The sequence below is a fragment of the Chanodichthys erythropterus genome, chromosome 10, assembly GCF_024489055.1.
Source record: "Chanodichthys erythropterus isolate Z2021 chromosome 10, ASM2448905v1, whole genome shotgun sequence".
NCBI classification, from domain to species: domain Eukaryota; kingdom Metazoa; phylum Chordata; class Actinopteri; order Cypriniformes; family Xenocyprididae; genus Chanodichthys; species Chanodichthys erythropterus.
In genome coordinates this window covers 48,584,856-48,607,762 of record NC_090230.1, presented here as the reverse complement: position 1 = coordinate 48,607,762, position 22,907 = coordinate 48,584,856, and the positions used below count along the sequence as shown (strand labels likewise).

Sequence of the window (22,907 nt, the reverse complement as noted above, 5' to 3'; positions counted from 1 at the left end):
TTTATCATTCATGGAAACTTTTCAAATGTTCTTCATACTAAGAAAAAAATTATTCTTTAAGAACTTTTGAAAGGTTATTTGGGGAACACAAAATGGTTCTTCTATGCTGGCATCACTGCGAAAACCCACTTTTGGAACCTTTATTTTTAAGAGTGTAGGATTCTAAAAATCATTTTGATTCAGACTGTTATGGCTAATGAATTATTCAGACAATTTTGCAATCCGTTTGACCAATTAACTGAAAATAATCGACTCTTAAAGGAACTATCTGGTTGAAAACAAGTTTTGCTCAACACAAAATAAATATTTAGCTGCTGAAATATTTTGACTTTTTGATTTTGTTAAATGATTTTTCTGCAAATGGAAATAAAAATTTGGTCCGACTTTATATTGTGTGGCTTTAACTACCAAGTACAATTGTGTTCATATTGAATTGCAAAACACTTTAGCTGCTATTGAGGTGGGATATGTGTAAGGTTACGGATAGGTTTGGTGGTATGGGTAGGTTTAAGGGTGGGTTAACAGGTCAACAGTGTAATTATAAATGTAAATACAGAAATTAATTAAAGATGTAATTACATGCAGGTATTTTTTTAAATATAAGTACCAACGTAAAAACATGTATGCACACAATAAGTGCATTGTAAGTACATAGGGTTAGTTCACCCAAAAATGAAAATTCTGTTATTTATTTCTTACCCTCATGCCGTTCCACACCCATAAGACCTACGTTAATCTTCGGAAAACAAATTAAGATATTTTAGTTGAAATGTGAGTACAGTGGTTCAAAATTAATATTATAAAGCAACAAGAATATTTTTGGTGCGCCAAAAAAAATAAATAAATAACGACTTATTTAGTGATGGCCAATTTCAAAACAATGCTTCAGGAAGCATCGGAGCACAGTGAATCAGTGTATCAAATCTGCTGTTCGGAGCACCAAAGTCATGTGATTTCAGCTGTGGGCAGTTTGACACACGATCCAAATCATGATTCAATACACTGATTCATTTATGCTCCGAAGCTTCCTGAAGCAGTGTTCACCAAAAATATTCTCGTCACTTTATAATATTAATATTGAACCACTGTACTCACATGAACTGATTTAGATGTGTTTTAGTACCTTTATGGATCTTGAGCGAGGAAATGTCATTGCTCCCTATGTAGGCCTCACGGAACCATCGGATTTCAACTAAAATATCTTAATTTGTTCCGAAGATTAACGAAGGTCTTACGGGTGTGGAACGGCATGAGGGTAAGTAATAAATGACAGAATTTTCATTTTTGGGTGAACTAACCCTTTAAGGCCACCTAATATAAAGTGGGACCAAAATGTTACATTTTGTTAATTTAAAAAAAAAAAAAAAAAAACATATATTATGATAAATTGTAATAAATTAAATAACTTATAAATAAATTATATTATATATACATATTTACAGGTTTTATTTAGCCTGGAATGTTCCTTTTTTATTAAACCCAACAAATTAAACAAATTAAATCTAATCAATCTTAAATCTCATAAATCACTATTAATCTATCTCTGATTATATTAAGGGATGCAAATAACTATCATGGACAATTTTCATCAGATATTGAAGATAAGGGCTTCCAAATGTTATTTTGGCAGTTAAGAGTAATAATATATAAAAAGTAAGGTTACATTACCATAAAACATCTGTTCCTTATGCGCCATCCAATGTAAAATACTAAGTAGAAAAAGGAGATTACTTTGAGATAGGCATGAATAGTCTAACTCTCACAACATTTGTATTTTATAGATGTGCCATATTCAAAAGTAAATGACAATGGCATATTGTCATAATTGCATATTTAGTGGATTTTAACCTTTTAAATCATGCAGCTGAATTGACGCTTCCAGATTTGACGGTGCATTTTAAACCTTAATGGTCATTACAGGCTTTGCACCAAACACTGGATGAGGACATGAAGAATGTCTGCCCAAGGGGATGTATGAAATCCATTATATGGCAGAAGAGCACAATCCCTGAGGCAGCTCGTCTAATTTACGTGGACTTATTACAATGAGATACTTATAGAGCTTGACAATATAGTGGCATATTATGAATGACCTTCTCTTTAGCTGCAGTGAGGAGAGGAGGGGAGGGGAACGGGAGCATGCGGAGGAGAAAAATGCTCCGGGGAATGAGGTGTTTCCCCATTGGCTGTGTCCTCCGAGCCTCTGAGCCTCTCTCACACATTTGTCTGTTCCGTTACACGCGCTTTCTCTAAGCCGATGGTTATCATACACACACTTGCACTCGCATTTAAATCCTCACGTACGCTTAAACAATCTTATGTGCACACTGGTGATATAACAAAACCCAGTAATAATTTCCAGCATCCAGATGCCAGTTAAGCAGCATTGTAAACATAGATATCATTCCCAAATTAATCTGCTTACATAACCCCCCTGACATTGATTAAAATACACAATTTTACCCAGAATTCCATGTAATGTTCTCTGATTCGACTGCAAGCAAAAATAATGTTTGTTTGAGTGCCAAAGACTGGAATAGGGCACAGAGAGGACAAATTCAGATGGTTATGGTAGCACGGAAAGGACAAATCTATTAAGGACGAGTCCAAATGAAAGGAAATGGTGAAAATGACAGGGACAGGACAGACAGACCAGACCTAAGACATAAAAAGGGGAGGGGAGATGGACAGTTTTAGGATAGCAACACAGGGCAGGATGTCCCAAAGCTAGGAACGCATCGGTAAGATACACAGGCACTGAATTAGAGTCAGTTGCCTTTGAACCAAATGCTGCTCTCCACTTCTGAGAAGAAAATCCCCTCATTTCTCAGTTCACAGAGAGGCAGGAGACAAAAGCTCTCTCATCCCCGCATTCTAATCGGCAGCTCTGGGATGCACACTCACACACACATATACACAGCTTAACAAACACACACTCAATATCTCTCTCTGAGAGCTGTCTCATCAAGCTCTCTGTTCTCTTTATCCTGCTCTAGCCGTGACACAGTCTAAATATCTGCTCCACCTTGCCTGCTAATGCTGCTGCTTTCCACTCTACTCCATATCAAGCACAATTTGGGTAATTGGTCACACTGCATGGGCTAATCCTTTGTTATTGTTTTTATCTTTATTTTTATGGGAAAGACTGACCTTTGGGATGGCACAGCACATATGCCATAGGGTATCTGGTACATTTAAAACAGGATTCGAAATTTTAGAACCACAAGAAATTTCTCAAATCCTCTAAGAATATATAACTCTGTTTATGTTGTTGCTTTTCAAGCAAAAAAGTTAATCTTTTTTAAATGTTTTGTGGCTAAATACACTACCGTTCAAAACTGTTCTGGTTTTTTTTTTTCTGGTATTAATTTTTTATTTTTTAAGAAAAACAAACGAACCCTTTTATTCAGTAAGGATGCATTAATAAACAGTTAAAAATGACAGTAAAGACACTTATAATGTTAGAAAAGATTTCCATTTTAAATAAACACTGTTCTTTCAATTTATCTTCTTAAGATTTATCAAAGGACCCTGAAATATTTTATAATTTTCCACAAAAATAAATTACATATTAATATGTATTAAAATAGAAATAGAAATATTTCACAATATTACCGTTTTGTTGGTAAGCATAAGAGACTTCTTTTAAATTAAAAAAAAAAAAATAAATCATACAGACCTCAAGCTTTTGAACGGTAGTCTATCTATACAGAACTGCATATTGAACCATTTTATTTGGTATTAAATTAGAGCTCCTAAATCTGAAAAAAGGGGAAATAAAAGATCACAGTCATGAAGATTTTGACGCCTGGGGTGTCCAATTCGGATACTGGAGGGTTGCCTCAAACCTGTTCCAACACACCAACCTGAATGTCTCTAGTCTTCCTAAAGATCTTGATTACCTGGTTTATTTGTGTTTAATTAGTATTTGAGGTACACTCTGCAGGATAGTGGCCCTGCAGGAAGAGGATTGGACCTCCATGATATAACAAGAAAGGTTCAGCACCATGGAGAGCAACCTAGAAATTCAGCACCATGGAGAGAGTCCAAAATATTCAGCGCAAGGCGCAGAATGGGTAACTTCATGCCATAAACAAAGCTTGACGTTTTCAGCACCAAGGAAAGAGTCTGCGTCATCCTAATTACGCCATCTTCTTTCATACCAGTTTGTTTGGCCAAACTCTTTATTATGAGGAGATTAATTAAACTGTCTGCATAATTATTTATGTCTCTAAAAGCTGCACATCGTCAATTATCTGTGAATCATTATTGTGGAGACACATGGAGGGCACGGGCATAATTATTCTAATTATGATAATCATCAATCCTTAAAAGAGCATTTAGTCACTTACAGAAGTGTAGAGATATCCCTCGCTGTTCATGCCCAGGTAGAAACCAGTCTTCGCTCCCTGAATCGCCACTATCCGCAGACCCACAGGAATCAAGTTGAACTGTGCTGTGGGATGAAATCAAAAGAAATTCATACTCAGAGAAATAGATAAAATACTTGAAGAAGAATAGCAAACAGTGCCAGGTGTCAGAGAAAATGGAATACTCAGGTTGAAAACTGGTTGGCTGCTTTTTGATGTCAATCAAACTGCCTTGAGTCAAAAGTCTGGCTTTGCAAGACTAGGGACAACATGACATAGGATGAAACAGGATAACAGAGATGAAGATGAGAACGACACATAAGAGAGGATGTAAAACTGACAGGGATGGCAAAGATAATGGCATGAGGTGGGGGAAGGTATCCAGAAGGGACTATCTGTCCTACGTCTGTTGTCCTTGATAGAAAGATGGATTGTATTTGATATGGATAATACAAGGAACATCACACAGTTAATGCTTCTGAGAGATAAAAGAAGATAAAAACGTGCAAAATAAATGGCAATGAGAGGGAGGAAAAGACAGAAAGACATGCCCTCAGACTGAGGAACACTGGGTAAATATTTTCGCAATTAGTCTTCAGTGAGATTTCCTGCCTGAGTTTGACAGATATATGATAGTATGTAATTGCTGTCGGACATTATTGTAACGATTTAGCACCATCAAATTCACCTCACTGGGCGTGAAGTGTTTAGGATTCATGTCAGACCGCCCTGTCACAACGTTCATGGGATGCTGCAGTAGTATGGTTATTTAATATGTGCGACAGTCATTTCAATAGACAAGCGTGACATGTAAGCTAGTCCTTGACAACCCAGGCAGGAATGTGCTACACTAGCGCACCCTGACAACTGCCATCCCAATAAAATACTTCTCAATCCATTACACACACACACACAACTCCGAGAGTCACATAAGGCACATAGAGTCACATAAGGTACAAGAGCTCATGACACGTCACATTCTCTTTCCTTACTGTCTTTTTCTCTTCGTGAACAGCATGCTATGGTGACTCAACATAAAAAAAGATTGTAGCATTGAGACCTCAGGTTGAACCTGTACAGAAGAATTAACTTCCAGAAATGGAATACCAAGTTCTTGGGTTAACTCCAGAATACATGCATATTCTGTACTGTTAAAAATAAATATTCCTCAGTGGTTCTTTGCAGAAACTTAAGGTGCATCCACACTGATTTAATTGAATTAGTTCGCCATACTGAAATACAGGCAAATCATCTGACTTCCTCTGTCTGCACTCCAACTGGTATCCATTGCATCTTTAAAAAAAAAAGAAAGAAGAAGAAAAAAAAAAGGCAGTTGTGGCCTAATGGTTAGAGAGTTCGACTTGTAACCTGAAGGTCATGGGTTCAAGTCTCAGTACTTGCAGGAAATGTTGGTGGGGGGAGTGAATCAACTCTTCCACTCTCATTACACACAACTGAGGTGCCCTTGAGCATGGCACCTAACCTCTCAACTTGCATTGCCAGTGTTTGCTTGTGAGCCTCAAAAAGGCAACTCTAATTAAAAATGAATGACTTCTGAGAAACCATTTAACCATTAATTTCAAACGAAATTAAAATTCTATATTACTTTATTCTACAACTAAAAATCAATCTTTTAAAATGCTATAAGTAAATGTGGGCATAACAACATGTACAGTATAAAAAAATAGGTATTAATTTTGAGCTTTGCTAAAGATTACACACTCTTAGGAAATAAGTTTCTAGAACAGGGGTGTACAAACCTACTTCTCGAGGGCCACTGTCCAGCAAAGTTTAGCTCCAACTTACCTCAACACATCCACCTGGAAGTTTGGAGAATGTCTAATAAGACCTTGATTAGCTGCTTCAGGAATGTTTAGTTGGGGTTGGAGCTAAACTCTGCAGGACAGTGGCACCCCAGAAGCAGGATTAGACACCCCTCTTCTAGAACATCAAAGGGGTCTGGCAAGCTCTAGAACCTATTATGAGTGTGCGATACTGACAAAAATAAATATCTTGACTTTTCTTATTTTGTTTATAACAATAATTAGACAATATTTAGTTGTTTTATTTTGAAGTTGCATCTGATGTGGCATTTAGATGTATTTACACAGACTGTTTAATGCAGATGTGGAATACACATTTACACTGAAATTACAATTGTGTCAATCATATGAGATTTAAAAAAAAAAATTTAATATTACATATTGAGATATTAATTATTTTAAAAAAATTAAATATGAAAATAAAACTGGAGGTAGGAGTCAGAAAGTCCCTGTCTTAATGAGTGAGTCACTGAATCATTCATTCAAATGATTTGTTCAAAACAGCAAATTCATTCAGAAAGGAAGCAAGTGACTTGCTGCGTCCGAAATCAAAGGCTTCAGTACAGCAAAAGAGTAGTATGTCTGAATACATAGTGTTTGAAAAATAGTAGGCGAAAAGTACCCGGATGACCTACTTTGAGAAACTGGAGTCCACATTTGATGGACACTTGTGAGGCCACGGTAGAGAATTTATTGCTGCGTCCAAATTAAGACGCGGCATCCTTTGAAAGCAGCATTGAAGGCCGAATGCATCACAGCAGTGCAACGAAAGCTGTCCCAATACAAAGGTCCAATACAAATGCGCCCTTTTCCTGTGCCGTGAAGGATAGAACGAGTGGATCCTTTGAAGCCAAGCCTATCCCAAGATTCATAGAGCACCAATGATGACTGGATATTTTTTGAAGAGAAAATGGAGGATTACGCTTTTAATACATCTTGATATAAAAACATGGACTTTCAAATCCTGCTATTGTTTGGTTTTTGCAACGTGAGTGCCATACTAAATAATGCTAGCTCAGACATTGTTAAAACAACTATTACCATATTATCAGAAAAACTGAATAAGTGAATCATTTCCAGACATCTGATTAAAATACACAACATGGCCAAGAATATGTGAAAATACTCTTCTAATTATTGGGTCTGACCTTAATTCCAATCAAGACAAATATTCATGCCATAGCATGTGATCTTCAATTCAGCTGAGTGTGAATCCCCAGACTTGTACCAGTGACCATGGGCTAAATGTTATACACCTGGCCTTAGGCCTGACATAGGGGACATATGCCAACACTGGCTCTCAGATTAATTACAACAGACAGACAGACAGAACTTGTATGTGAGGAGACTGTAAGACAGAGGAAATTAATGACATAAACATCAAAAGTTAATTTTATGTCTGTCTAGCGGTCGCAGGTACGGACACACACAGACACAACTCAATAATTTCTACAACTGACCAACCAAAGGTCACACTGTGCCTGTCAGGTGTGAATAACGAGTGAAAAAGAACACACACTTACAGAAGCAGCTGTTCTCGTCCCTTGTGCCGTCCATGGTGCCATCCGGCAGCATCTGCAGGTAGTAGCCATGCTGGCTGTACAGACGTGTGACGATGCCTTTTAGCTGTGGCTCTGCAGAGAGAAAACACATTCACAGACACACAATGTTAGTCTGGGGAGTAAACATCACAGTTTGCGGTCTGCGACTTCAGGTCCAGAAAGGTGTTAAAGACATTGTTAAAATAGTTTATGTGACTAATGTGGTTCAACCTTAATATTACGAAGCAAAAATACTTTTTGTGTGGCAAAACAAAACAAAAATAACAACCATATATAACAATTTGAACTTCTGTCTTATGCAGTTGACGTAGTAAACGCAGTGCAGGCTTCAGCATTTACGTCCGAACGCCGGCTCAGTATTGGCCGACGCTGAACACGTGAGCAGCACGACGCATGCGTGTGATGCTGACGCAGGAGCCGGCCAATAATGAGTCAGTGTTCGGACGCAAACACCGAAGCCTGCGCTGCGTTTACTACGTCAACTACGTATGACAACAGTTCAAATTGTTAAATAAAGTTGTTATTTTTGTTTTGTTTTTGCGCACAAAAAGTATTTTTTTCGATTCATAACATTAAGGTTGAACCAGAGTCACATTGACTATTTTAACGACGTCTACTACATTTCTGGACCTCAAAAGGTGCCTATGTGTGGTTTAGAAACTCAATCTTGTGTTCCGAAGATGAACGAAGATCTTACGGGTTTGGGACGACATGAGGGTGAGTAGTTAATGACAGAAATTAGATTTTAGAGAGGCAAATTTGGTTACTAAATGTCTCTCGGCATGACAAACCAACAATGTATATTCTTTCTGCAAGTGAACTTTAATGTATTTTGGTTCATATTTTCTATTACCTTTTGCAGTTTTATGCATGGTTTTGAAGGGTTGTGTCAAGCAACCTGTCCGTTTTGACATCTGCCTAACTTGACTAGCTGCTATCATGATGAATTCCTGACAGAATATTTTGATTGGATGCTCAGCTTTTGATGTCAACAACAAAAGATATAGGAAGCATTTTATGCTTCTTTTTTTCACAAGTCTTTTTATTTTGCTGTGCTAATTATTAAGCACTTATACAGTAAGGGTTTTTGCACATGGCATTGTTTTTTCCCCGCTGTCTGTGATACCAGCAGACCTGCAACCCATTTTTCAGCCACGACCCACCAGTTGAGAAGCACTGACTAATTTAGCATCAATATCCAGAGCACAGCTGTTCCTTATGCACATGAAGATGCCTCCAAATTACCTGAAGGGTCAGATAAGAATAGGCCACCTTTCACAGGCCTCACATATGGTGCAGATTATGCATTAGTCATGAACATTTAGTATGCATAACTCACTTGACATTTACACTTTCTCATGTAACTGCTTGAAGACAATGTTTGCTCTCTCATTCCCTGTGACCATTTTACCATGAACGTGTCACAGTCCATCCTATAGCATTGTATTCACTTTAGCCTCATCTTTATTTTTTAGAAAAGCTTTAGTCAATACAGAACTTTTGGAAATAAAATGCGTATGCTACTCTATAAAAGATTTATTCCCATTGCACGTTTATTTATGAGACTAGAGTAGAAGAACAGAAGCTGAATGTTTTATTAGCACAGTCCCTCCAGCTTACTTTGTTCATTTTTGAAACAAGAGAAAGGAAAGCTAAACATAAAACTGCTTGTAAACAGACTGAAGCTCCAAAAAAATGTGTAGTTGTAGTAAATGTAGTGATAAAATGTAGTAAGAAGAGTTTTTGGGACAAGCGGATTCGTTCCCCACAGTGAAATTCAAATGAAAGAAATCTCTCAAGGAAGAAAAGTGATTATCTGGATGGGAATAGGCTGGCTTGTTATGAGTTTCCACTGCAAAGGATATTAGTTAAAGGTTTGTATTGTATAAATGTCAAGCCGGTGGGTCAAAAAGACAATCTGTCTCAAATTCACATGCTTCATCATGTCAGACTCAAAATGAGAACTGCTTTGTTGTAATTAATGGTTAATTGGGCGATCTAATCACAAGTTGATATGAAGAACTTTTTCCGCTAGACGTCCTGCACAGTGAGTGCGAGTTTATGAGTGAGTGTGTGTGTATGTGTGGCCTTTTACTTTTCTTTGCTGTCACGACACCTTTAGCAATGCAGAGGACTGTGCTGGAATCTGCTGAACTTTTCCCAAGACCCAGTAAAAGCTTGTATTGATTTCACCCACGCAAATCCTAATAAAAATTCCACTGACACAAAGAGGTTGCAAAGCTCAGGTTTGTGTGTATCTGATTGTGTGTTAGTTTTGCTGCTGCAGGTTTATCTCTAGTCTGAGATCAGCAAGAAGTGAGTGTTGGTAGGAATAGGACATTTTTCTGCTTTCAAGTACACATGAGAAGCTCCTACTTCTGAGGTGAGCAGTCGGGTGTATTGGATGTTTCTTCAACTATAAACACTTTGGACCATGTAAACATAAAAACCTCTTAAAACACACTTTTAACACTTTCACTGTTTTAACTGTCAACTAAAATGGCTAAACTAAATACATGCAAAAAACATGCAAGTTATAAACATTTCCACAACAGTGTCATTTTTTCACATTATGTACTGTACCACAGTCCTCTGCATTGCTAAAGGTGTCGTGACAGCAAATATTTTTTTTTAGTAAAAATGACCTTTTACATTTTTTTTTTTTTTTTTTGCATAACCTGATTGTAAATGACAAAAAAATATTCTGCTAAGTGATATTTACCTCAATTTTACTTCATCATGTCTCATATTGCATCTCAAGCTGCTCTTCACTGACATTGTCATCTCCTTAGTAATGAAGTGAAAGGTGAAAGTTCACTGTAGCTTTAGAAAAAAAAACTTTATTTCGGGGCAAAATTTTTTATTATGATGGAAATGTTGCCAAAAGTGAGGTTGAAATAATAAAAAAAGATACAAATAATTTTCACAAACTACAAATTAAAACAGTTCATTACTCTATTTGTTTAGATCATCATCATTCATTATTTTTTTTTCTTAAATTAATATATTTTTTTTTCTGATGGATTTTTATATGATATAATAATCTACATATTAAAGGCATGTGTGACCTTCATAATGTGACCTTTTTGTGAAACAAAAAGAAAAAAGCTGTTAGTTTTATTAAACGATAACCCCTGGGGCATAAAAGTGTTTGAAATTGAATATATGTCACACATTTAAGTTGGGAACAAAAAATACAATTTAGAACAGGAAAAAGCATGTTTTGTAGGTGTTTGACTTGAAGCGGCACTGTGCACACTGATCAGTGTATGACACCAAATTACCTCAAGAGCAATAAGAGAGCAGACGGCTCTGTGTGTTTTCGAATTGCTCTCATAGTACTTTAATCTCATACACCGATCGGTCTGCACAATGCAGCTTAAGGTCAAATACACCTTTTCTGTTGTACCTGTGGATAAGCATAAGGGATACAGCTGCATCACTTTTACACAATCTAAATTATTTATGCATGTTATCTAGCAGATAATTAATGATAAAGCAAGTCATTAGCTTTACATTAAACAATAAGTTCTGTCATAACAAATATTACTGAAATACACTGCAATAAAATGAATTTGCAATTTGCAAAACCATTTGGAACAAAATACTGCAGAGCTGCTTTCCACCCTCTTTTATGTGATCGCCCCTTTCAACATCACATTTTCACAATTCTAAGTTCATTTCTTTCAGTCTCTTAGTCTTTCTCCCCATCTCTCCTTTAATAATTACCCATGTGGCATAATAATATGATGGATTATCCAACCAAAAAAAGGGGGAGCATGTGATTATTTGCCAGGCGAGGTGGGGGAAGGGATGCATTTCACATAATTTCATTAGAGAAGATGGCTCTATACGTATTGGACAGGCATAAAGTACACACAGCCTCATTTGACAGCTGAAGCATGACAGGGTTAATCAGAATCTCAGCTGTCCTCCATTGAAATGGCGACACTGATGATTCACTTTAGAGTATCAGTGTAACCGACAAGTTGCGAACATCATCCCACGCTACTGTTAAACAGCGGGAAACTGCGGCTATCACGGCTCTTCATCACCACATCCAAAAAACAGCATGACACAGCAAAGTGACTGAAAACACACATACACACACATGCCAACATGGTGTTTAACAGCATTTAATAAAGCATGACATTATGTACTCATTTAGTTCTGTGTAAAAACACAAGTAACTGGTGGGTTGCTCTCAGTATATAGTGATACTATAGTGTGTTTAGATTTGTGCAGTCTCACCCCAGCTAACACATTGTAAAAAATAATTGTGTGTTTAATCTAAAGGATTAATCCACTTTTAAATAAACTTTTCCTGATAATTTACTCACCCCCATGTCATCCAAGATGTTCATGTCTTTCTTTCCTCGGTCGAAAAGAAATTAAGGTTTTTGATGATTTTTTCCAGGATTATTCTCCATATAGTGGACTTCAATGCACACCAAACGGTTGAAGGTCAAAATTACAGTTTCAGTGCAGCTTCAAAGGGCTTTAAACGATACCAGATGAGGAATAAGGGTCTTATCTATAGCGAAACGATCAATTAAAAAAAAAAAAAACAACTGTTTATGCTTTATAAACACAAAATATCGCCTTGAACATATTTCCGGTTTCGCATTCTTCAAAACGCTAAATGTCATATGCCTTTATGCACGTGACGTCATCGTCGACCGTTATGACTACGCTCACGCCCACTGAGTGGCACAAAAGAAAGACTGGCTTTCAGCATGAATGCCGCGAAAAACACACAAAACACATCCAAAACGGGAATGAGCTTTGTGATTGACTGTACAAATAGCTTTGACACAAAACCTGAGGTAACGTTATATATTTAAATATTTAAAGACTGCCGAAAGCTACAGAAAAAGAAGCAAATGGATCACTGCAATTCACAGAAACAACGACTCCAGCAGAGAAACATGGATTTGCAGTTATCATTTTGTGTCGAATTATTGGATTTTGAGGTAAAATCATACCATATTGTGTTGACAACTCATCAATTAAATACTTTCCATCTTATATTCTGCATAATTGTTTTTTTTTTTTTTTTTAAATAAACAACACTGACAAAAACTATACTATAAAACTTTATATGTTTTAGGGCTGGACAACGATATAACATTCATATAATAAGTGATTACGTGGATTTAAACCTACCTATATTGATGTAAAATATTCACAGGCAAATTTGCTTTATGTGTTTCCCCGGCGTCGAAATCAGGCACAGATATAAATGTCAGGAAACACGATTCCTGGCTGCATGTCAATATCCAGTACGTTAAGTAGAATAGGAAAGGCGTATGACATTTAGCGTAAGCGTTTTGAAGAATGTGAAACCGAAAGTAAGTTCAAGGCGATATTTTGTTCATGGAAGTTTTTTTCTGAAATGTTTTAGTTGGATGTTTGGCTAACATTTTAAAATGTTACTACCTCTTTCAGAATGTTCAAACAACATTCAAAAGTAACATTCCCATAATATTTGCAAAATTATAAAATGGAAAGTTCCCTTAACGTTTGTATAATCAAGAATAAAAATTTTTAAAGGGATAGTTCACCCAAAAATGAAAATTTGATGTTTATCTGCTTACCCCCAGGGCATCCAAGATGTAGAGGACTTTTTTTCTTCAGTCGAACACAAATTATGATTTTTAACTGCAACCACTGCCGTCTGTCAGTCAAATAATAGCAGTGATTGGGAACTTGAACAATAAGAGTCGAAAAAACTTCCATAGACAAATCCAAATTAAACCCTGCGGCTCGTGACGGCACATTGATGTCCTAAGACACGAAACGATCGGTTTGTGCGAGAAACCGAACAGTATTTATATCATTTTTTACCTCTAATACACCACTATGTCCAACTTCGTTCAACTTCCGGTTAGTGAGGTCTGATCGCGCTCTGACAACGGAAGTGATGTCTCGCGCTCATTGAAGTATATGGGCGAGACATCACTTCCGTCATCACAACGCGTTTTTTGACCTCACTAACAGGAAGCTGAACGAAGTTGTACATAGTGGTGTATTAGAGGTAAAAAATTATATAAATACTGTTCGGTTTCTCGCACAAACCGATCGTTTCGTGTCTTAGGACATTAATGTGTCGTCACGAGCCGCAGGTTTTAATTTTGATTTGTCTAAGCAAGTTTTATTTACTGTTATTGTTGAAGTTCCCATCTACTGCTATTATTTGACTGACAGACGGCAGCGGTTGCAGTTAAAAATCATAATTTGCGTTCGACTGAAGAAAAAAAAGTCACCTACATCTTGGATGCACTGGGGGTAAGCAGATAAACATCACATTTTCATTTTTGGGTGAACTATCCCTTTAAAACCCTCAAAAATGGGAGCTCCTTAATGGGAGCATTAGCAGAATGTTTTTAGAACGTTATTATTTTTTGTTAGCTGGGGATGACATTTACGCTCATATGATTGGCTAACCAGACCTCCTTGGTGTATACAGAGAATCGATTTTTTTATGAAATGAGATTGAAAATGAGTGATACTAATAAAAGGGAAAAAAGAAGAGAAAAAAAAGAATTGAAATGTGCTATTCTGGGAGTTGGATTATAGAGAACTGTATGAGAAAGAGATTCCCCTCTGTGTAAAAATCTTAAGAGAGAGAAAATGAGAAAAGAAAGAAAGCGACCACTCTGGTTTCTCCCCAGAGTGCTGTTTATCCGGCGGTGGTGAGGTGTGTGGGGGGAGTGGTAGTGTGCAGTGTCCAGTTCCAGGCTGTTACAGATGGTAATTTTGTCAGAAATCACTGAGCTGCTGCCAACTCCACGCTGGAGATACAGCAAGTGACGGTTGGTGTGCTGTGCCGAATCCTGCCTGTGAGGACCAGCCACCAGCTTTTATTCTCTCTCACTTATTCAGACTCGCATGCACTGGATCAAATACTGTTTGCAAGGATTTAGCAAACCGACAGGAAGCTGCTACTGGAGAAATAAATGTTTGAATTCTGTTTATGTTGGATTTATTTTATCTGTCATTATTTGTCTTTCAGCTTCTAATCTCTACACAGTAATTTCACAGTTCCAAAACCATATGATTTCCTTTCTTCCATGGAACAAAAAGGAGAAACGCTCTTTTCCATTACAAAGGACACTTTCAAATGAAAATGACCTCTAGCTTTACTCAGCCTCGAGCCATTCTAGGTGTATATGACTTTCTTCTTTCTGATAAATACAATCGGAGATATATTAATAAATGTCCTGATGCATCCAAGCTTTATAATGACAGTGAGCGATACCAACGAGTATGAGCGGAAGAAAGTGCTTCCATCTACATCCATCCATCTTAAACGTACTTCACATGGCTCCGGGTTGTTAATCAAGTCCTTCTGTAGCGAAGCGATGGATTTGTGTAAAAAAATATCCATATTTAAAAAGCTAAGTAAAATATCTAGCATCCACCAGAACACCTTCTCTATTCAACTTACAAAGAGAGTGTAAATTGGCGTCACATCAGTTAAGCTTTTTCTGTAAGTTAAAGTAAGCTTTTTGAACTGCGAGAGTTTTACACTTTTTTTAAGTTAAATACGGAAAGAGGTCTGGCGAAAGATAGATATTAGATAGATAAAGCTTGAATGCGTCAGGATATTTGTTAATATAGGCTATCTCTGATTGTGTTCATCAGAAAAAAGAAAGACATATACGTAGGATGGCTTGAGTGTGAAGTAAAGCTTGGGGTCATTTTCATTTGAAAGTGAACTAATCCTTTAATGCTTCCAGGGACACAAATGCCCCATAAAAAAAATAATTAAGGGGGACCATAAGTATTTCATAAGTCTTCTGAAGCTATATGATTATAGTTCATAAATATATGACATAGCAACAGTTAACAGATCACTCAAGGGAAAATCTATCAGTGAATAAAAGACTTCAATTTTGGTATAGCCTAATCCTCAAAAAACTGTTTATTGAATGTATCAAATAAGTATTGGAATATAGCACATGAGTCACATCTTTTATACATTAAAGGTGTCCTTTTTTAAGCTTGAAATACTCAGCCCCAATTCATTTTAACAGCAAAGAAAAGAAAACCGATACATTTCTGTTGGAAGTTCCATCGAAGAAAAATTCAAACGGGTTTAGATTTGGAACAACATGAAGTTTTACTTTTAAGTGAACTATTCCTTTAAGGCAGTAAGTTTAAGTGCGTGTTCCATATGCTAGGCATTATATTGCATTTTGTGTAACAGACAGTGCACTTTATCCTGTTACACAATGCTGTGTTAATCTACTGCATTAGTGCATACATGTTCCCCATCAGGGATTTATCTTTGTCTGTTTATCCCTCCCTTTAATAGTATTACATGTTAGACACATTGTACTGCTTTTAAACTGTAGTTCAAACTACCTCTTTGCTAAGCGTTACTAAAGTCTTAACTAAAGCGTTACTGACCTATATCCCATTTTAGCAACTGTTATATTTTTTTTAAATGTACTTTTATGTACTGTATGGCAATGTTTTGGATAGCTAAACAGTATTTTACATGAATTATCCAAAGTATGGTAACGTTGTAGAACTGCAGTTCTTTTAGTGAATCGTTCAAAGAGACAACACGAGTCACTTGAACTTGAGCGGTTACTGAATCATCACTCACTGAACTGCTACAGAAGCATCACGTACATGTGGAAATAAAGTAAGTTTTGTGTACTTACAGTTTTGTGTTTCAGAAGTCCAGTAGTTTTAAGTTTTGTGCTAGTGGGCAAGTTTCTGTGCTAAGATCCCGAATCAACATGTGTCAACAATGGTGTCAGTTTCGAGAATCAAACTAACCACACCTCCACGTAGGCTAAGATATCTGGCGTTTGTTTTCTTTGGAGGGTATACGATATTTTTAATGTAAGGAATTAAGATATTTTCCATTGAAAGAAATCTAGCATTTTGGAAAAATACATAGGCCTACCTATGTATTTGCTCTCGTATAATTTATAATGTATTTTACAGTTTCAGTTCTTTGAAAGACGCCAGGCACGATTTTATGTCAGTAAACGAGACGTTAATTTGACACTGTAATGTCATATTTCTAAACTTCCTGGTTTTGTACAATACCTCGTTATTACTTTAACTTGTCAAAGAGCAGATCCATATTGATTTTCTTTGCATTCAAACGAACACTTCTAGAACATTCAGGTGTGTTACCTCGATACCTTAGCCTCCCATTAACATCATGTCACTAACAACAAACCTCATAAACGCGGTATTTCACTCCTCTGAAGAGTCCAGAGACATTCTTATATTTTATGTGAATAATTCTTTTAATGGTATTTAATGTGTAACAGATGTCCATGAAGTCTTCTTTTACTTTTACAAACTACATCTGCAGCTCACAAGCTACACATCTTTCAGTGCATAAATAAATACCTCAATATTGTTTTTATATAAAATGTACAAAATGTTTGTCTTATCAGTGGTTTTGTTCTATCTAATATCGCTCACTTTCTACAGTTTTAGAAATATTTGGCTTGCCATCTTACACAGAAATGGCCTACAAGGAATAATCAGTGACAAAAGTGGGCACAGACATCTTTGGTGACCTGTTTCAGCTCTGTGAGCTTTTTTAAAGACACATTTCCCAATCCTGGTCCTGGAGCACCCTAACACTGCACATTTTTCATAAGCTTATGATTAAAGCTTATTTATTTATAAAGATATCATAACATATTTTTTATTGATTCAGTACTTTATCTTATATGTAAGGTTAAACAGAATGATGCTTTTTGGAGGTTACCAGGATTCTCTTGCAATAGTCTCTTCCAAGGGTATGACTAGTAGGCTATATAATGATTGAGGCAAGGAAAACATTTTCATGCTTTTATTTATTTTATTTTCATGTCTTTTATCTGTTTAGGTTGAAACTTATCTTGCTGCCATTTCTTACTCCAATCACAAAAGGTCACAATAGGACAGCAAAAATTGGTTCTCCTCAGGCATTTGCTGACATTTCTGAAGGTATTTTATTTTTTATTGTAAATGAAAGACTTGCTTTATTTGTTCATCCTGCAAAAAAAAAAAAAAAAAAAAAAAATATATATATATATATATATATATTGCCAATGCTGTTTTACCTTTCATTTCAGGTTGGTACAAACATGCAGACCTTTGTGTCTAGTGTTAACACTTTCCAACCTTTCCTCCTCTGCATTAGGGAACACAAATCGAGTATCCAGAAACTCTACATCATCGTGGACAAGAAGGCATTTAAAAGTGTCTTTGACATTGATGAACTCTTCAAAGCTCACTTTGTATTCAGCACATCATACAGTGAGGCACTTTACAGTTGCACCACAGCAGACATCAAGAATAAAGGAACTGAGAGGTACGTTTATGATGGTTATTGATTGGTTGGGAATGATAATTTAATGTTGCAGTTGCAGTGTTTAAAACTTAAACAATTTCATCATATCCTCTGTGCAAACAAGAGGAGAGTTTTTTACTCACAATCATTGGTAATTAAAATAGCTTTTTCACTTGTTAAAGCATTTGCTTTTGTCTTTTTTCTTGGGATATAAACTTTGAGGTTATCACACAGGCTGTGTGGATTATGACTATTTTATTTCTAGCTCAATATTGAACACATTGAATAGCTATTCCCTCTTATAGTGTTACATTTACACTGAGCCACAGGAAAAAATAGAAAGATTTACACTATTCCTATTTCACACTTATTGGAGATCAAATTTAGCTCCATGTTGTTGTTTTTTTTTAAACTCTATTTGGGAGTGAATTTAGTAAAACTTTTAGAGATCTCTATAGAGATTGTTACAATACAAACTCTGATAGAGTTACACTCTTGGTTCTGCAGTTTGTGATTATCAAATGAGGCTTGACTGTTCAAAGCATTTGCCTGATTCACTGTTTCATCCATTTTAAATCGTGACTGTGTCTTCTTCATGATTCTGCTTTTTGTAGTCTGTAAACATGGGAAGATGAAAGGATAAATAAAGGTGGAATTGATAGAATAGGAAAGTCTTGTGAGAGGTGGGGCAACTGCATTATGATCATGAAGATCATAAAAAAAAACCATCCTTTTTTCATTTTTTATAGCATGCAAATTGCACAGGACTAGGAATGTGTATTTAAATAGTGAATAGAGTCATTTATTTATTTTATTTGTTTTCTTTATGCAATATTTTCCATATTCTAGCAGAGAAGTATTGTAGATGTCACATTATCAATATTGTTTGTGCCATTTTTTGACCTGCAAAAAAGTGCAATTTTTCTCTTTCTATCTCGACACCCAGCATCCAGTGATCCCGTTTCACCCCTAGCTCTGTCTAATTTAATCTCATGCATCGATGACTTTTAATTAATATGATTGGCTAAGGGATTCTTGTACTGTTACATGGTATTTTTCTGACTTTCTAAAGTTGACAGACGCTAGGGAAATAAACAGCAAACATACATGCAACATACAAACCAGCAATCCTCTCTATACAACCAGCCCAACTGGGAGAAGTATTAAGCAATGTTAATGATATTAGTGAAGCATTGATATTCCCTACACTAGCTACAGTGATACAAACACAGTACTGCTAATTATGTTCCTGCTGGTGCTTTTCGGCTTTGTCTCTTGCTAATCTTTTGCCCACTTGTGTTATCACACACACACACACACACACACACACACACACACACACACACACACACACACACACACACACACACACACACACACACACACACACACACACTATAAGGCAGACTTTTTTTGTAAGGAGGGGGATGTCCTCTTTAGCCAGCTTGCTGTATTGATATGGCTGTTTACTTAAAATGTGGCGGTGCTCAGTGCAGCTTCTCAAAGTCAGACAGAAATTGCAATAAGCAAGACGAAGACTCCATGTGTTCATTCAGTTATGTGTGTGTGGTTTGATCAGTCACACAGTAGCAGAGCCAGAAGTCGCACCCTATTTTCCTTCTGGTATTCACTGGATCGATAGAGGTTAACTGTCAAGTGCCCTTTTGTGTAAGGGCATGGAATGTGTATTTGTGGGTGCTTTTGTGTGTATGTGTATGAGAGTTTCTGGGACAGAGTGTCTGGTACAGTGTGATGTGCTGCCTTATAGCTGTGAGATGCCGGCTTACCCCGTAATGATAAGAGAGTGCAGAGTAATTACAGGCGCTGCTTCAGTGAGCAGCCAAGGGCATCTGTGACTCCCCTCCCTGACTAAGGCCAAACTACCAGGGCTTCCCTCAACCTTTATTAGGACTCCCCACCAGTCCCCTCTCTCTCTCTCTCTCTCTGCTGTCTCTCGGTCTGCATCTCTCAGCATTTTTTCCGCTCTTATCTTTCTCATGTTTCTTCTTTTCTCCCTCTTTATTTCTTTCTCTTTCACCAGATCTTCCCTCTTGGCCTGTTCTCTTTCTTATTTTACTCCATTTCTTATATCTTCTATTGCAGGGGTTTTCAATGTCTTAAGCAGTAGGCCCCCTCACAAACTTCCTTTCAGTTTCCACAAGGGATGCCAAAGAATCATATACCTATATGAGGATGGTAAACAATTGCAGTTGACCAAATTTACTTAGTTTAACTGTAATAAAATCTAAAAAAAGAAAAAAAGTCTGCTGTGGATATGCGCATTTAAATGCGATCAAATCATGTTATTTGAAATGCTTGTATACACTGCAGTTTTCTATTTGCTTCTTTAATTTAGTTGGCTGCTGTTTAGGTTTGCTTTAGTTTTTAAGTGCACAAAAGCAAGCAATTTTTTGGCATGTTTTTCTTTCAAAAAATACCCAAATTTATTTGATATTTCATTTCACTTTCTCCTTAGAAATGAAAGCTTTATTAGTTTTCCCATTTTGAATGGGGATAAAGCTGACTGAAATACAGAATTTGCACAAAAAAATTTAAGTTAATTTAGCTGAAAACTCAAAAGTATGCTATTCTAGCATAATTTGGTCATGGTGAAGTGTGTCCACTCTGCTGAGATGTTGACCTTTTGTAGCTTGTCCATGATGTTTGCACAAAATAGACACTGACACAGTCAAGCACTAATTAAACATAGCTGCTTTTGTGATTTACAGCCTTCCAAGTGTTTTTCAGCCTAAATAGAAAATGATTTTTTCCTGTTTTTATTTTCGGTGCATTAGTAATTTTACATTTTCTTTGAATTAGGGCTCTGTGATTAATCATAATTGATTTTTCGTTTGCAATTTTGGCTTCCGACAATTATGAAAACAAGATAATCGACATAAAAAGCGCCCATCCTTTCCTTCACATTGGTGTGCTTTCGTTCCTTCCTAAGCCAAACTTAACATCCAAATCAGCCAAATAAGTGAGTGTTGTAAAATGCAGTCTACTGTTGCTAAACTGCTTGATATTAAACAGTGTTATTAAAAGCACATTAAGCTGCTAAAAAGAGACAATGTTCCCTAGGCAGTTTTCTGCGTGTGCTCCGAATGCACATAAGCAAAGTATCCTGTGGGCTTTAGATGTGCTCCTAAACAGTCAAATAGCCTACACACAAATATGTTGAAATGCCATTTTGGTAAGTATACTTGGTAAGAAAACATTTGTATAACAGTATATTGGATCCGTGCAGCTTTTAAAGTTATTTGAGCTTAATAAATCTGCTGCAGTCATTATTGTTAATCAAACAACAAAAGACAATAAAATCATGTTTAAATCAAATTTAATGTATAGATCAGTGTTTTTTTTTTTGTTTTTGTTTTTTTTACATTTGATTACTTTAATTTCTGTTGTAGGCTATTACTAATCTGAATACCACTGTTAGTACATCTTTCTGAAAAACCTAAAGCACTGTTTATTTCATTTGTATTTTTGTTCTGTTTACTTTTTTGTCAGTTTTGTTTGTAATTAGTTTATTTGTTCTTACTGTTTTGAGGACATTTCACTTACATTAACATAGTATTAGTTTTTGCTGAAGTATCGATAATTGTGAAATTTCACTGACATTATAAACGTGTTAAATAATCATGATTTCAATATTGACCAAAATAATTGTGATTATGATTTTTAGCCATAAAGTCCTACTTTGAACACATTTTAGAAACCCTATACTCAACCCTAAACATTAACTACCCATCAAAACATAGGAAAATAAGAATTCCCGAACCTTAATACTAAAATCTGATTGGTTGATCATAATGTTGTTCAAGGTCCAGCAAGAAAAGGAACATTTTACTTTTTGAAATCCATGTGAAAATATATCCTTATGTTCTTCCCATCTTCATCATCTCTTTTCTTTCTTTAGTTCTTAAACCTTTGCTCTCAACCAAATCGGGTCTTTTTAGTTCCATCTGTATGTTAGATTCACTGTGTGAAGTTTCAGCAAAAGTGAAAATTGCAGGAATAAGTAAACTAGGCACCAATGTGACTTGCTCTAGCATACATCCTCTAAGGCTTTTCAAAAACAATTACATTTCTAATGCCATGTTTCTATCACAAGACCCAACTGGGTGAACATGACTGAGTGTTTATGGATATTAATCTTTTGCAGGTCAATAATCCAGTCAGACTATTCAGTCTTTCTGTCTTGTATGTTTGACATGACCTTGTCAGCATCATTGTGTGACCTCAAGGGACCCGTCCCCTGAGATGACAGCTGTGTCAGATTCAATCGTCGTTTATTGTGAATTGACAAAGTGAGAGATTGAAAGTATAGATAAATGCTGACTAGCGAGCTTTAAAATACTGTAGAGCAAGCTGCTGAATGTAAAAAATCTGAATGAAAGGTGGTTTTACATGCTGGTTTGGTTTCTGTACTTGTGGTGGATGTTATATGTAACTATAAGCAATCTGACTCTCTGGGATGACAGCCCAAAAGTAATGGAGCCTTGCCCAATCATGACGTCAACACCAGGCACTTAAGTGCTCAGAAATTACTGAGGTAAATGTCTACCTTTTCTGTCTGCTCCTCTTTATCCTCTGCCCCTTCTACACAGAGACACACACGCACACACACACACACACACACACACACACACACACACACACACACACACACACACACACACACACACACACACACACACACACACACACACACACACACACACACACACAACACACACTCCTTTTGTGTCTCCCTCTTGTTAGAGGTCAAACTCAATCTGTCCTTGTCAGGTTTAATCAAAGTATCCACAAATTCAATTTCAGCTGCTGTGTGAGA

General features: G+C 36.5%; 1 protein-coding gene across 2 annotated transcripts in view; it reads right to left on the bottom strand.

Moving 5' to 3' along the window:
* The window catches only part of fgf11b (fibroblast growth factor 11b), a 51,146-nt gene that overhangs the window by 18,943 nt on the left and 9,296 nt on the right, over nucleotides 1–22,907 (bottom strand). Inside the window, exons 1-3 of one of the 2 annotated variants that reach the window (XM_067399360.1) lie at nucleotides 10,401–10,419; nucleotides 7,717–7,827; nucleotides 4,353–4,456 (exon numbers count right to left, since the gene is read on the bottom strand). In XM_067399360.1, the coding sequence (XP_067255461.1) occupies nucleotides 4,353–4,456; nucleotides 7,717–7,768 (156 nt within the window). In that variant the 5' untranslated portion in view covers nucleotides 7,769–7,827; nucleotides 10,401–10,419. Of the gene's footprint in view, nucleotides 1–4,352; nucleotides 4,457–7,716; nucleotides 7,828–10,400; nucleotides 10,420–22,907 lie in introns of those variants that run through there. The other variant, XM_067399359.1, reaches the window with a different exon arrangement.